Source organism: Paralichthys olivaceus, chromosome 17 (genome assembly GCF_024713975.1).
Source record: "Paralichthys olivaceus isolate ysfri-2021 chromosome 17, ASM2471397v2, whole genome shotgun sequence".
NCBI classification, from domain to species: Eukaryota; Metazoa; Chordata; class Actinopteri; order Pleuronectiformes; family Paralichthyidae; genus Paralichthys; species Paralichthys olivaceus.
This window is the reverse complement of record NC_091109.1, coordinates 7,295,967-7,308,151: the sequence shown is the minus strand read 5'-3', so window position 1 is coordinate 7,308,151 and position 12,185 is coordinate 7,295,967. Positions and strand designations below refer to the sequence as shown.

At 40.8% G+C, this 12,185-nt stretch overlaps 1 protein-coding gene across 5 annotated transcripts in view; it reads left to right on the top strand.

Annotated features, from left to right (window-relative positions):
• Positions 1-12,185, top strand: part of LOC109629462 (early endosome antigen 1) — a 91,022-nt gene that overhangs the window by 62,350 nt on the left and 16,487 nt on the right. For all 5 annotated transcript variants that reach the window (XM_069512658.1, XM_069512657.1, XM_020087183.2 and 2 more), the window contains 2 exons: positions 5,749-5,833; positions 8,278-8,389. In XM_069512658.1, the coding sequence (XP_069368759.1) occupies positions 5,749-5,833; positions 8,278-8,389 (197 nt within the window). The remainder of the gene's footprint in view (positions 1-5,748; positions 5,834-8,277; positions 8,390-12,185) is intronic.

Below are 12,185 nucleotides of genomic sequence, written 5' to 3'. Positions count from 1 at the left end.
ATCACTTACTTGTTTTATTCGTCCATTTATCCATTTATCCATCAACGAATACCTTTCAAGTCAACCACATACATGCTGACAGTGTGTATACTGTAAATATACACGTTTTGAGTCTACAGCGAAAGCATTTGTTTTTAAAGTAACCCACTTTTTAAATTTTATAGGATTTTTGCCTTCATTGATAGGACTGTGCAAGTATGAAATTGGGAGAGAGAGACCTGCAGCAAAGGGCTGGGTCAGAACCAACCCAGGCAGCGCACAAGTCTTTGTACACGAGGCACCCACTAGCTCACCTGGCGCAGCAACATGAGCGTTTTTTACAGAATGAGTTGACATTTTAAGTCAGTTCACGGTTCATCTGTTACTTTTCCTGCTTTACATGTTCACTGGCTTTGAACATTTGACTACATTGGAACCTTTGTGCAACATAGTTGTTAAAGCCAGCCAATCCTGAAAATGCTAGATACATCCCACCCCCTACCATTGGCCTTTGTCAAAGCCACATCCCCAAAATACATTAGTGTGCACTGCTAGAAGCCGACTTTTCTGTGACTTTCTTCTTGCTATGTCTACCCCATAAACCCAGATGTTTTAGATTGAATTTACTGCTAAGGCTGTAACAGCTGTCCATCACAAAACTATGGAGCCATACAATGTGCCTTACCTTTTGTTGTAGGACCAAATTAGCCAGTTTTGGTAGAGCAATGTGGTGATTCAGTTTCTAGCACACACACACACTTACTTACACACACAAACCAGATCATTACCATACAGCTAAAGCAGAAGACCATTAAATCAAACCTGAATCTACAGTGTGTGTGTGTGTCTGTGTGTGTGTGCACAGGCCCGGTGGTGGCCTTTGTAGTATAGTGTGTCAGTGCACGAATGGTGATGGCTGGGCCTCTCTGGGCACAGAAATGTCTCATTAAGAATTAACGTACACATCTACGGTCACGCCAGGCAAACACCTCACAGCCACACGAACACAACCATTTCTCCCAACTCCCACTGCTTTAATTAGCACATACACACTCGCTCTCCGAGGTACACACACACGCACAATCACCTATTGTCCGCAGAGAGATGAATCTGAGGTCTCTCTCTGTGGCAGACAGTGGCTGGCTTGCTCGGTGAATACTGCTCATTAACAAGATAGAGACAGAAGGACAACGCTGTGTAGCTTGGCCTTTGACTGTGATCAAAATGCTTTCCCTCAACTCTGCGCTCAACACAAAACCACATATAATTCAGCTTTTACCTTCAGCAAATACAATCCAGCAATGTAGGGCCGATTGTAATGACTTAAGAAGAATAAGGATGCATTATTATAACAAAGGGGGCATTGTTTACCTGGATACAGCAGTGGCCTGAATAGACTGGGTGAGGATTCAGCTTGAGAAATTACTGTCATGAACAAAAAGCCTTTTTATTAACATGAAGCCTTTGTCAAGGCTCTTCCTGTGTTTTGCAAACATTGCCATGAGTGGTGATGACCCTTTTTGTTGTTTGTTAGCAGTGGATCTGGTCTAGGACGGAGCGAATTGTGAAATAAATGAACAGGTCAGAAAGTAGACTTTTTTTAACTGCCCACGAAGAGTTGTAAAATGAAGCGGAGAAATATGCTGGAGGAATAGATGCTCATCACCATACAAGATTCACTATGATTTCATATTTAAGACATTATGTTATTTCATGTACTAACCTGTCATATTGTTGTATATTTTCGATATCTAGTAATTTGTCCATCTTCACCGTTCTGTAAAATAGCAGAATTATTCATATGGTAAATAAAAGCGCACTGAGATATCAGCATGGTGGCATCTCTCAAAAGCAATAATTTTACAAGTATCATACCATTTTTTCACTGCTGATATATGAATTTTTAAGGGAGTGCCATTTTTGCTGTCTCTATCAAATCATTTTATTTGTTTGATGCAGCTAACACGGTACCTGAATGCCACAGTTAACTCGGAATATACTAAGCTGTAGTTTGGGATGTGATGGATAAGATGGAGGAAACGTCAAAGGAGGAAAGAAACAAGAGGATCGGAGGATGAGTTGGGAACCAGGGAAGTGTCACACGGATGAGATTGAAGTGTCTGAAGGCAGCTGGATTCAATCAAACTGTGTCAGGAGAGGATTCGCAGACGAGAGAGAAGGGGGTGATTAAAACGGAGAGAAAAAAGTGCTGAAACTTGGCGTATGACTGCCTGTGTCGCATTTTGTCACTCTTTGACAGCACGCATTTTCTGCAAGACTCTCAGCGCAGTTGAGATCCTGTTTTTTACAAAGTAGTGAGTCCATAGAGTAAATCACACAACTCTTCACAAACTGCATATGGTGCTATGATTACATCAGTGCATACAATACAGTACAATCAAGGTAAGATGGCACCCTCTGTATTTATAGGTAAATTTAATGCTCGGTCCAACACAAAAAAGAAAGGTGCAGATCAGTAGAGATTCAGTTACTAATCAGTTCACTAAATTGCATTTGGTTTAATCTAAATGATGGTTATTGTTTATTGAAGACACTTTTCATTCACAGCCACATGAACTGCGAAATTCAAACAAGAGCTGATGTTTAAAATATTCAAATATGACCGATAGTGTCATCTTACATGTTAAATAAGATGTGTTGTAAGGTTGGCCATAATGTGAAATAAATGTGACAACAAATGAAATAACGGCATAAACAAAAACACAATATCCATATTTCCACACTCCCACAAAAACAGAAATGTGATATTACCAGTCCTCTGTGCCTCTGATGTGCATCTGCCTAAAGATGATGAAATCATTATCGTGCGCATGGGTGTGCGAGCACAAGTGTGTGCGCAAATGTGTGCGCGTGTGTGCGTGCCGCTATTCAGCCTGGATCCCCGGACGCACACATGCACAGGCCTCTCTCCTCCAATTCACCTCTATTACTAGCTATAATCCCATTTCACACTCTATCGATCCCCAAAACTGTTGTTCACCGGAACCAGCAGCAAACACTGGCATTTCTCCCCATCATTTCACCACCATTGTTCTTTATTACACAAAGAAGCCCCCCCTTTTTGTCTCAGAGCAAACTCAGCCCTACTGAAATATGAATTATAAATGTATGGCTAATAAAAGAGAAGGGGGGGAAACAGAGAGAGGGAGAGAAGGGGAGAGCGCTAGAGATAGAGAGAAGTGGTTGGTAGAAACATCAGAGAAAATGACTCCTTTACAAGAGTCTATTGATCAGTTTCTATCAAAGGGGGATGTCAGACATGAGATTACCTGGCAGTTTGAGCATTAGGTGCCGTGTGTTATAGCCCCGGGCCCTTGTACCGCTGCCATAGGATTGTAAATAAAGCGAAGAGGAGAGAGAGCAAGAGGGGAGTGTGTTAGGGCGTATGTGTGAGTGAGTTTTAGTTTCTATGTGCGTCTTTGTCTTTGTGAGTGTTCACTGTTGTGTGCATATGATTTTTTTTCCCCCTTCTTCTTCTTGTGGTGTATTTGTGTGCATGACGGTGTGCAGCTGTGTACCTGCACCTTTTGGCTTATACCCAAAAGCAGTGTTGCAAGCCCATGAAACTTCATAAAGAGAGAGAAAGAGTCTTGAGAGGCTTCTGGGACGTCTCTCGGGAGCACCTTAGCCCGCTACGAATCCCGCAACAAAGCCAAAGGAAGCCCATATGAAGCCTTATGAAGCTTTTATGAGGGCCAGGCTGGGCCCAGCCGAGCCCAACCACTGATTCAGGGTTAGCTTGGTTTTCATCCTTCTCATGTTAAAGGTTAGCAGAGAGAGCAGGGTAATCTGACCGCAGATCTGTGATTATATGGCTGATGTTGTATGATGTGCTTTGAAGCTCGTATGAAGGTGCTGAGAGGGAGAGACCAAGCGAGAGTTAGATTATGGACTAATGTCGTACCTTAAGTTGTGTAAGAGGGTCAAGAAAGTGAGACAGGGAGGGACCCAAGATCTTAAATCGTGGACTAATAACTTAACTCACAGAGCCACTAAAAGCAGGTTGTCAAAGACCCTGAACATCATAATAGAGACTTCTCCTCTTCTTCAAGTAGCAAGAAATCTAGAATCCTTTGTGGATCGTTTGAGTTCGTGTTTAATGTGGAAACTTTTCTTCGTATTTGGTGATTAATCCTCACTCAGTTAAAAATGCCCCTAATCGTATCTATTTGTCTAAAAGAACAATCTGGTGTTTGTGTGCTGCTGTTAGTGTCGTACGTCCTTGTCTCAGTTTTTATGTTTTCAGACATTTTTTATATTTGTGTGTGTGTGTGTGTGTGTGTGTGTACCCCTGCCCATGTGTGTTTGGCTGCTAACAACAGAGGTTCTGTAAATGGTCATTCTACGCAGCTGCTGTCTCTCCTGGTTGGAGGTGTCACTGAGGTCACATTTAAAACTAATGCCTTGAATGAAAATTTGAACCCCACCTCAAGTTTTCACATCTCTGCTTTATTGATTATTTAGAATCATAGCAAACTTTCACCTTGAGCATGGTACATGCTCATACACACTCAGATAGAAGTGTTGGTGCCTCGTTGAATATTTAGGAATTCTAGTTAATGCTTCGCTTTCTTAAGAGTTCAGTTTAAACAGTTCGACTGCTGCAAAACCATGAATTAATCATGCTTTTGCTAAATGTAGATTTTCTGTATCTCCTCCTCTCTGGTGTTGGTTTTGGCTTCTTCCGATTCAGTCTGTTCCACCACTACCATGGTGCGTGGCCCTAAAAGCATTACAGCAATATACTAAACATTTCTCTATTTCTGTTTTGCACACTCAAATAACACATGCACACCCACAAAGTCAAGGTCCATCCTTGAGATATTCAACACACACACACACACACACACACACACACACACACACACCTCTACATATTCAGTGCGCACACCTTCTCAATATTCACTAGCCTTGGCCACCGATGGCTGACAGTTTATGTTATATTCAATGAATACTGAATTTAGTGAAAAGGTTTTAAGAGATATGAAGAAACATTGACTCACAAAACAGCATGCAGAACAAAAAAAGGGACGAAGGAAGCAAATCCCAAATTTTAAATTCAAAGTAAAAGGGGCCTGCAAAAGGAAACCTAACCAAGAAACCTGACTAGTGGTTTATTATTCATCCGTTGGATGTGCGAAACTACTAAGTGTAGGACAATGGGGTTTTATTGCATGTGGACGGAAGAGACAGCTGAAAAGTGAATGTGATTGAAGAGCCATAGAGTATGAGATTAAGTGGCCTGCTCAAGGTAAAGAGTGCCATCTATTGACAAGGTTGGGAAGCACTTCTTTTGCGCCTCAACAAAAAGGCTGCTGCCACATCCAAGTGTAATCAGTGAAATACGTTCAATCCTTTCCATTCTCCGTTTTTACTTTGAAGGTGAGTCGCAGTTCATATTTTCCCACTCACGCTGAACTTGACGAGAATCAATAATCACCTCAGCGTATACATATTTTGTAAATCACTCCATTAACCTTGGTCTGCTTGAAGATGTGAAACATGGTGGAAATCTTTACTCATCTTGCACATATTTTATTTCTTTCAAATACAATGAAAACTAAACCAACTGGGCCTGGGAAAAAATATGTGGTATATAATTTTTATTTCCATCGCAACTGGAAAAATGTAATTTCTTTCTTTCGTTCGAATTAAGTCTCCTCTGTAATGAATCTTAACCATGAGTGTCTGAAAAGTGAACTGTTGCTCTTTATCTCACACTTTCTTTTCTCTGTGTCTCCTGCTCAGTGGAGGATTTGGCAGCCCGTGCAGAGGAAGTGAGGCGGATGGAGGGGTGTCTGAGAGAGGGAAAGCTAGCAGAGGAGAAAATAAGGTAAGAAGGGAGAGAGGGAGAGAAGCTTCCTCTCTTATCCCATTTCCCATCGTCCCCAGTTTAAGCTCAGTAATCAAAAACATTTAGCTATTTTTTGCACAGCGGACAGTAGGCTGTTGAACTGAACATGTGCTGAACACAACACCCCTAAACTCCAGAGCGTCTCACTTAACTGGACATTAAATTATCAGTTTTAAGGATTTTAATACAACACGTCAAATGCAAATGACTGATGATTTCTGTTGTGTAGAAATAACAAAATCGATTGATGGGACACGGTAGGTATGCAGATGTTAGGTTGCAGAGTTCAGAGTTCGGAGGTAAGACCCCTGGGTGACCCCTGTGTGTCACCAGCGCTGAGGCAATGACATCAGCGCACATGTATCACCCAGTAGAGAGTGTGTTTGTGTGTTCCTGTTTGTGCGCACATAGCTGCGGTTGCGGCTTTGGCTTCAACATGACCTCACTGCAACGGTCTCCGTCTCAGGGAGTTTCTTTCGGTTAAGTCGAGCCATGGAACATTTTCTCCGTCAACCGGCAATTTAAAACTCGGCATGGAGACTTTATAGGTTACACTCTGAATTATTGCATTTTATTACATTTAAAGCAATTTTAGGCACTGGATGGTAAAACAATCGCTGTGTCTGCATATTATAGCCATTTGCAGAATCAAGCTGTTTACTGTTAGCCCAGTATTATCTAATAACTGCAAAGACATGAAAGGTTTTTAAGCAACAACACCATGCTAATGGCTTCCATCTGTGCTGTGGGAAATCCCCTCCTTTCTCCACAGGACGCCTCCTCTCTTTTTCTTCCCTTTCTTTCTCCCGCTCTGTTCATCCTATCATGTGTTCTCTCCGAGGACCAATCTATCAGGCATTGTCTTTCCTTTTTTGTGTCGACTGCTCTGATTCTGCTTCAGCTTTCACCATCACTGAGCTACTCTTTTAGTTTTAGTTTTAACTTCACTGCTCCATCAGTCTGTGTGTTGAGAAACTGTGTGTTTCTCAACACAAAGATTGATTAACTGTGATTATATATTTTTGGAATTTTTACAGATTGTTATCAATCTTTTATTAATCATTTGGAAATTCAAATTGCCAAGTTATTGCTGGGATTATCATTGTCTGATGGATGCTGTATGTTGACTTTCTTTATTAAAACAAAAAAAAAGTCCAGCTGGGATTTATGTTGCATCTCACCATCCATCTCTCCCACTACTCATTTTCTGTCGACTTCCACCGCACATTGTCAAATAAAGATGTAAAGATAACAGATGATCCTGACCTGAGCTGAAATGATTTGTCAATTAGTCAATCATTTATTGAATATTTTATAGCAACAGTTTAATCATTTGTCATTTTTTAAAAGTGAAACAGAGAAAACTCTCAGCAGATCCTATAATGAAAACAATATCTGCAACCTTAAGAAAAAAGGATCTACTGTAACTTTACATTGTGTTTGACATTTATTAGATGTAATAAAAAATAAATAATAATCATGTATGGATTGAGAGGAATACATGTTGAACTTTGCATTATTTTATTTTTGTATTTTTGGAGGTGTCAGTTTAGGTAGAAATTAAATTAATGTCAAATCCAGATTAGTCTTTCTCTCTTTCTTTTTTTTTTTTTGCTATAAAACCTATAATGTACTCACTTCACAACACTGTCCCAAAACTTCTGCCTTCAAAAGGCATTTCTTATTTTTTACTCTTAATTCAATTCCTGTAATTTTTCATTTTCATGTTTTGCTTTTGGAGGTGTGTGTCCAGAGTGACGTTGGTTTGTGTTTGTGTGGATGGGGCTGTTATGGGGTGTCGAGGCTCAGTGAGCGGCCAGAGCACGGCTGCGGAGGGAGGTTTGTGGAAATGGTAATCATTTGTCGTATTGATCCTGCTGTAGCCAGGGCAGCTGGCACACACAAACTCGCTCACACGCGTGTACACAGACAGTAACTGACTCGCACACGCAGGCGCACAGTTGCGTGGCAGGAATAGACCCTTTCATATTGATCCCCTTCACATTCCCTTAGCTCGACTGCCATACACACTCACACACATAAACACACTCACATACTTGCACGTCACACACAAACACACACACACACACATACTCACACATACTCACACATAATCTGCATTAAACTCCCACAACTCAGAATTTTTGAGAAACTTTATCCTGATATAAAATAAATTGAATGTGTGTGTTTGGTTTTCGGAACATTTATGTAATAATGATCATTATTAAATGTTACATTAACAATTATGTAGATGTGTTAATTGAATTAAAATTATTAAGAGATTGAAATTCTTTTTTAAAAATGTATCTAAAATGTTTGGATGTGTGATGAAAATTAAGTAAAAATAAAAGATTGATTTTTAATACTAATCGTTTTTATAGTTCTGTATGACTATGTTCCATTGTGTTTGTCTGTGCGTGCAGGTTTATGGCCGTGAAGCTGGAGACGGAGGTGGCAGAGCTCAGGAAGAACCTTCAACAGGCCGTCAGTCATAAACTCGAGGCAGAGGGCGAGAAACAAGATGCACAGGAGCAGGTACATAAATACACACAGCCTCTGCAAAGCATTTGTGTTGTTTGTTTTAAGTGGCACACAGCGTTGGACAGGTGAGGTGTTTGTCATTTGAACTATTGCGATACTTACTCTCTGTAAACCAATTTTACAGCTTCATATCATTTAAATATAATTATCTACTTCTTCTTCCTTTCAGCATATTGAATTATGTTACTGACCCTACCCATTTTTGAAGGGGCCTCTCCCCTCTTCTCCTCTCCTCTCCTCTCTCGCCCTCGTCTTCCCCTGCTCTCCTTCCTCCATCCTCTCCCTCCTGCACAGCCCCTACCTTTTTGATGATTAGTGGCATATATCCGGTGCTACAGCCTGGATTATCTTGTCCAAGAGAGGGAGGGGTGTGTGCGGGACCTAAACCTGGCAAGGTGATTTGGAGCGTTAATTCCTGGGAGTAATATTCCCTGATATTCCCTAATGTTCTGGCTGGGAGCGTTGGGGGGAATCTCAGGGGAGAGCGGTTGTCAGAGCTGAGCTGCTGCTGTACAAAGGCAGAATGGATAATTAAGGGTAGAGCCAGGATGGGGAGCTGATGTTCATTTAGATTCGACAAACTTTGAATTCACTCTAAAGCTTCCATCTACTTTGGTACTCTCAGGGATCTTGATGTTACATTTTGTTCAGAGTCTTCTTAAAGTTACCCCTCTTTCTTTCTTCCTGCCTTTGTTTCTTTCTTTATCTCTCTGTCTCTGATCTCCTGCTCTCTTTTTGCCCTTCCCCTCTTTACAGCTTGTGCGTTTCCTTGTCTTCTTCCCTTTGAGTTCCTTTCTCTTTTAGTCACTTTCCCTCACCTTGCCCCCTAAGCTGAGTGTTGTGCCTTTATTCCACCTCACTGTTCTGAATAAAATGTACAAACATGGAAAGGGTGTGCGGTGCAATGTTGTTCCACATTTATACTGGTGTACCGGTGTAAAGAGGGGGAACCTGTATGGCAGGACTGACACCAACACTGTTGTGTGACACATCATGTTAGTTTGCTGTGTAAAATCACAGACTGGGGCTCTTGTATATTGTCCTGTTTTGATCAGAGTAAACAGGCAAAAGCAGCATTAAGCGTTAGTATATATCGCAGAGAGTTTTTTTTTAAATTCTGTCCTCGTGAATTATGAAGCCCACAAAGTGCAGCTCTTCTTGTTTCTTCTAACATTAGTTCACTGTGTTTGCCCAGGGCCAGTGTAACTCTGATTTAAGCCAATTGATTGGTCAGTCAAGCAAGTCCTAGCGCAGAGTTCTTCATCTATTTCTAAACTTGATATGTCAGAGTTTATCAGGGATCTGTCAAGTCGGAGTCTTGCATGAAGTAAACACGACAATGTCTATAAATAACCAAGCATAAAGTAAAAGTCTCTTTTCTTTTCAAAGCAACAGTTTCCTTCAGTTGAAATAGGCTGGTGCAATTGTTGATGTGGTTGCTATGAATAAGCTTTTAATGAGCTTATTTGTTATTCCGATATATAGGCTGGCTATTTATCAGAATATGATTTAAATTACACAATTTTCTATCAAACAATTACCTTAAATGTAATATAATTAAGTGTTTTCCACCATTATTCATGATTCAGAGCGGCTGAGGCACCTAAAACAAGGACTTAAGTCACTAATTTAATATTTGTATTGGCAACTTGCAATTTTACTTAATACACAGGCCTTCACCAAAAAAATAATCTTCACTAATTGCAGACAATCTCCTCCAATAGTTCGATTTTTTGGGAATATGCTTATTCTTTTTTTTTCTTGCTTAGAGTGAGATAAGAAAGATCAATCCCACTCTCATATCTGTTCAGTAAATATGAAGCTTGGCTCTGGTTAAAGGGGATAAAATCTAACTAACTGAAGTTTTAGATCTTGCCTATTTTAAAACCCAACTTTAATAACTAGTGACACGTTGCAATGTGTGGCTCTTATGTAAGGGTGGGGAACAGTATTCTCATCACCCTGAGGATCTCAGACATGTAGCAGAGACTCAAGGCCAAGAAATTGCTCATTTACGTTTGGGCAGAACCAGGCTAGCTTTTTCCACTGCTTCTTGTCTCCAAGATAAGCTAGCTGGCTGTGGGCTACAGTACATGGCTCCCCCTAAACCCTAACCCATGAAAATGGCACAGTTCTGGCCATGTTCGGAAAAGTTGGGTCAGAGAGCCTTCTGCAAATTTGCATTCACATGTGGCATAATTCACTTTATTCACAAAGACTGAAACCAGCAGGATTCCAATGAGCCCAAATGAAGTATATGAATCCCTCTGTCTTCAGGGAGAGACTCAAAGTTGGGGACAAATAAACGAAACAAATTCTTCATCTGTAATTAACAGGAAAATGTGAAAGAAAATGGAACGAGTGACTGTACCTTTTAGTCTCCGACTGTTCAAAGAGATGCACCAGAGAATGGAGGAAATGTATAATTATGATAAACTGGCGTCTGAATGGCAGCGTGTGGTCATCTGCAGCCTTTCTTAATTTGCTTAAGTTGTGTGTGGTTCCGAATCTCATACGTTTCCCCTTTGCATCTTCGCTGTTTTCCATCATCTCAACAACAGATGAGCTTTTCAATGAATTTGTCTACAAACAGTGTTTAAACACTGGTGTGATGGCCACTCTGACTATGACTCCTTCATTAGGTCCCAATCTCTGTTATTGACCAGCAGAAGATGAATTATCCACCGTTGAAAAAAAATCAAAGGGTTTGAAATGGTAAATGGTACACTACAGTGGCCTATAGAGGAAATCTATATTACAAATTGCCTCGGTGCACAGTAGCTGAACCTCAGGATAGCTCTGTCTTTTTCTGTGGATATGTCTCTGTATGCATTTTGTGTGTGTGTGTGTGTGTGTGTGTTTCGCACCAAATCTTGTTTGTGTTTTTGTTTGTTTATGTGTTTTGTGTCTCTTTTCTGATATGAAGGAAGGGATTTGAATATTAGCTGCTGGTCAACTTTGTGCTTGCATGTATGCTGCTCAGCACATACACACACATGCGCGCCCACACACAAACAGACACACACTTCACTCGATCCGGTCCCTCTGCATGGGTCTAGTTCAAATACGAGTCACGGTGAACATGAGGCATGTTTTTGTGACTGATCAGATCGTCCCGCTCTCCTTTTTTCTCACACACAGGCACGCACACACAAAATCATAGTCATTAGTGTGTTTACCTCAGCTTCTTTAAGCGATGGAGTCAAAGATTTCAAACATTTTTAATGAGAATTTGTTGAGAAGTTTCCAGATAGCAAAAGTTTATGAGTGTGTTTTCATGCCCATTAACTTTTCTTAGTTGCCAAAAATCTTTACAACTATCTATGTCATCCTATAGAAACACAATTAGACAGTCGCTTTTAATCACTTTGAGTCAGTGGGGTGCCTGCGACTGGTCCACGCTTAAATATCCTTGACCATGACACTGAATCACAAACTTGTTCCAAGGCATTTCTTATGCTGCGCAGCAGTTAGACATGGAAGTGGGCAATGGATATGTTCATTTGCTTCCATTGTTATTCATAACTTCAGCAGTGATGGACAGCAATTTAGCCGCCTGACTTTGCTATCATCTAATCATTTTGGTATAATCGTACACAAATGTCCATCTTTACCTGTAAGTAGCTGTGTGGGTCTTATCTGTTCATTGATCTCACTCATTATACCTGATTGAGCCCCCAAGCCTACCCCAATTAGCTCGGAATGACCCACACTAGATCACCGTCATTGCACACCATCATGGTTCACAAACACACACACACACACACTTGCACAGACACACACACTCGCA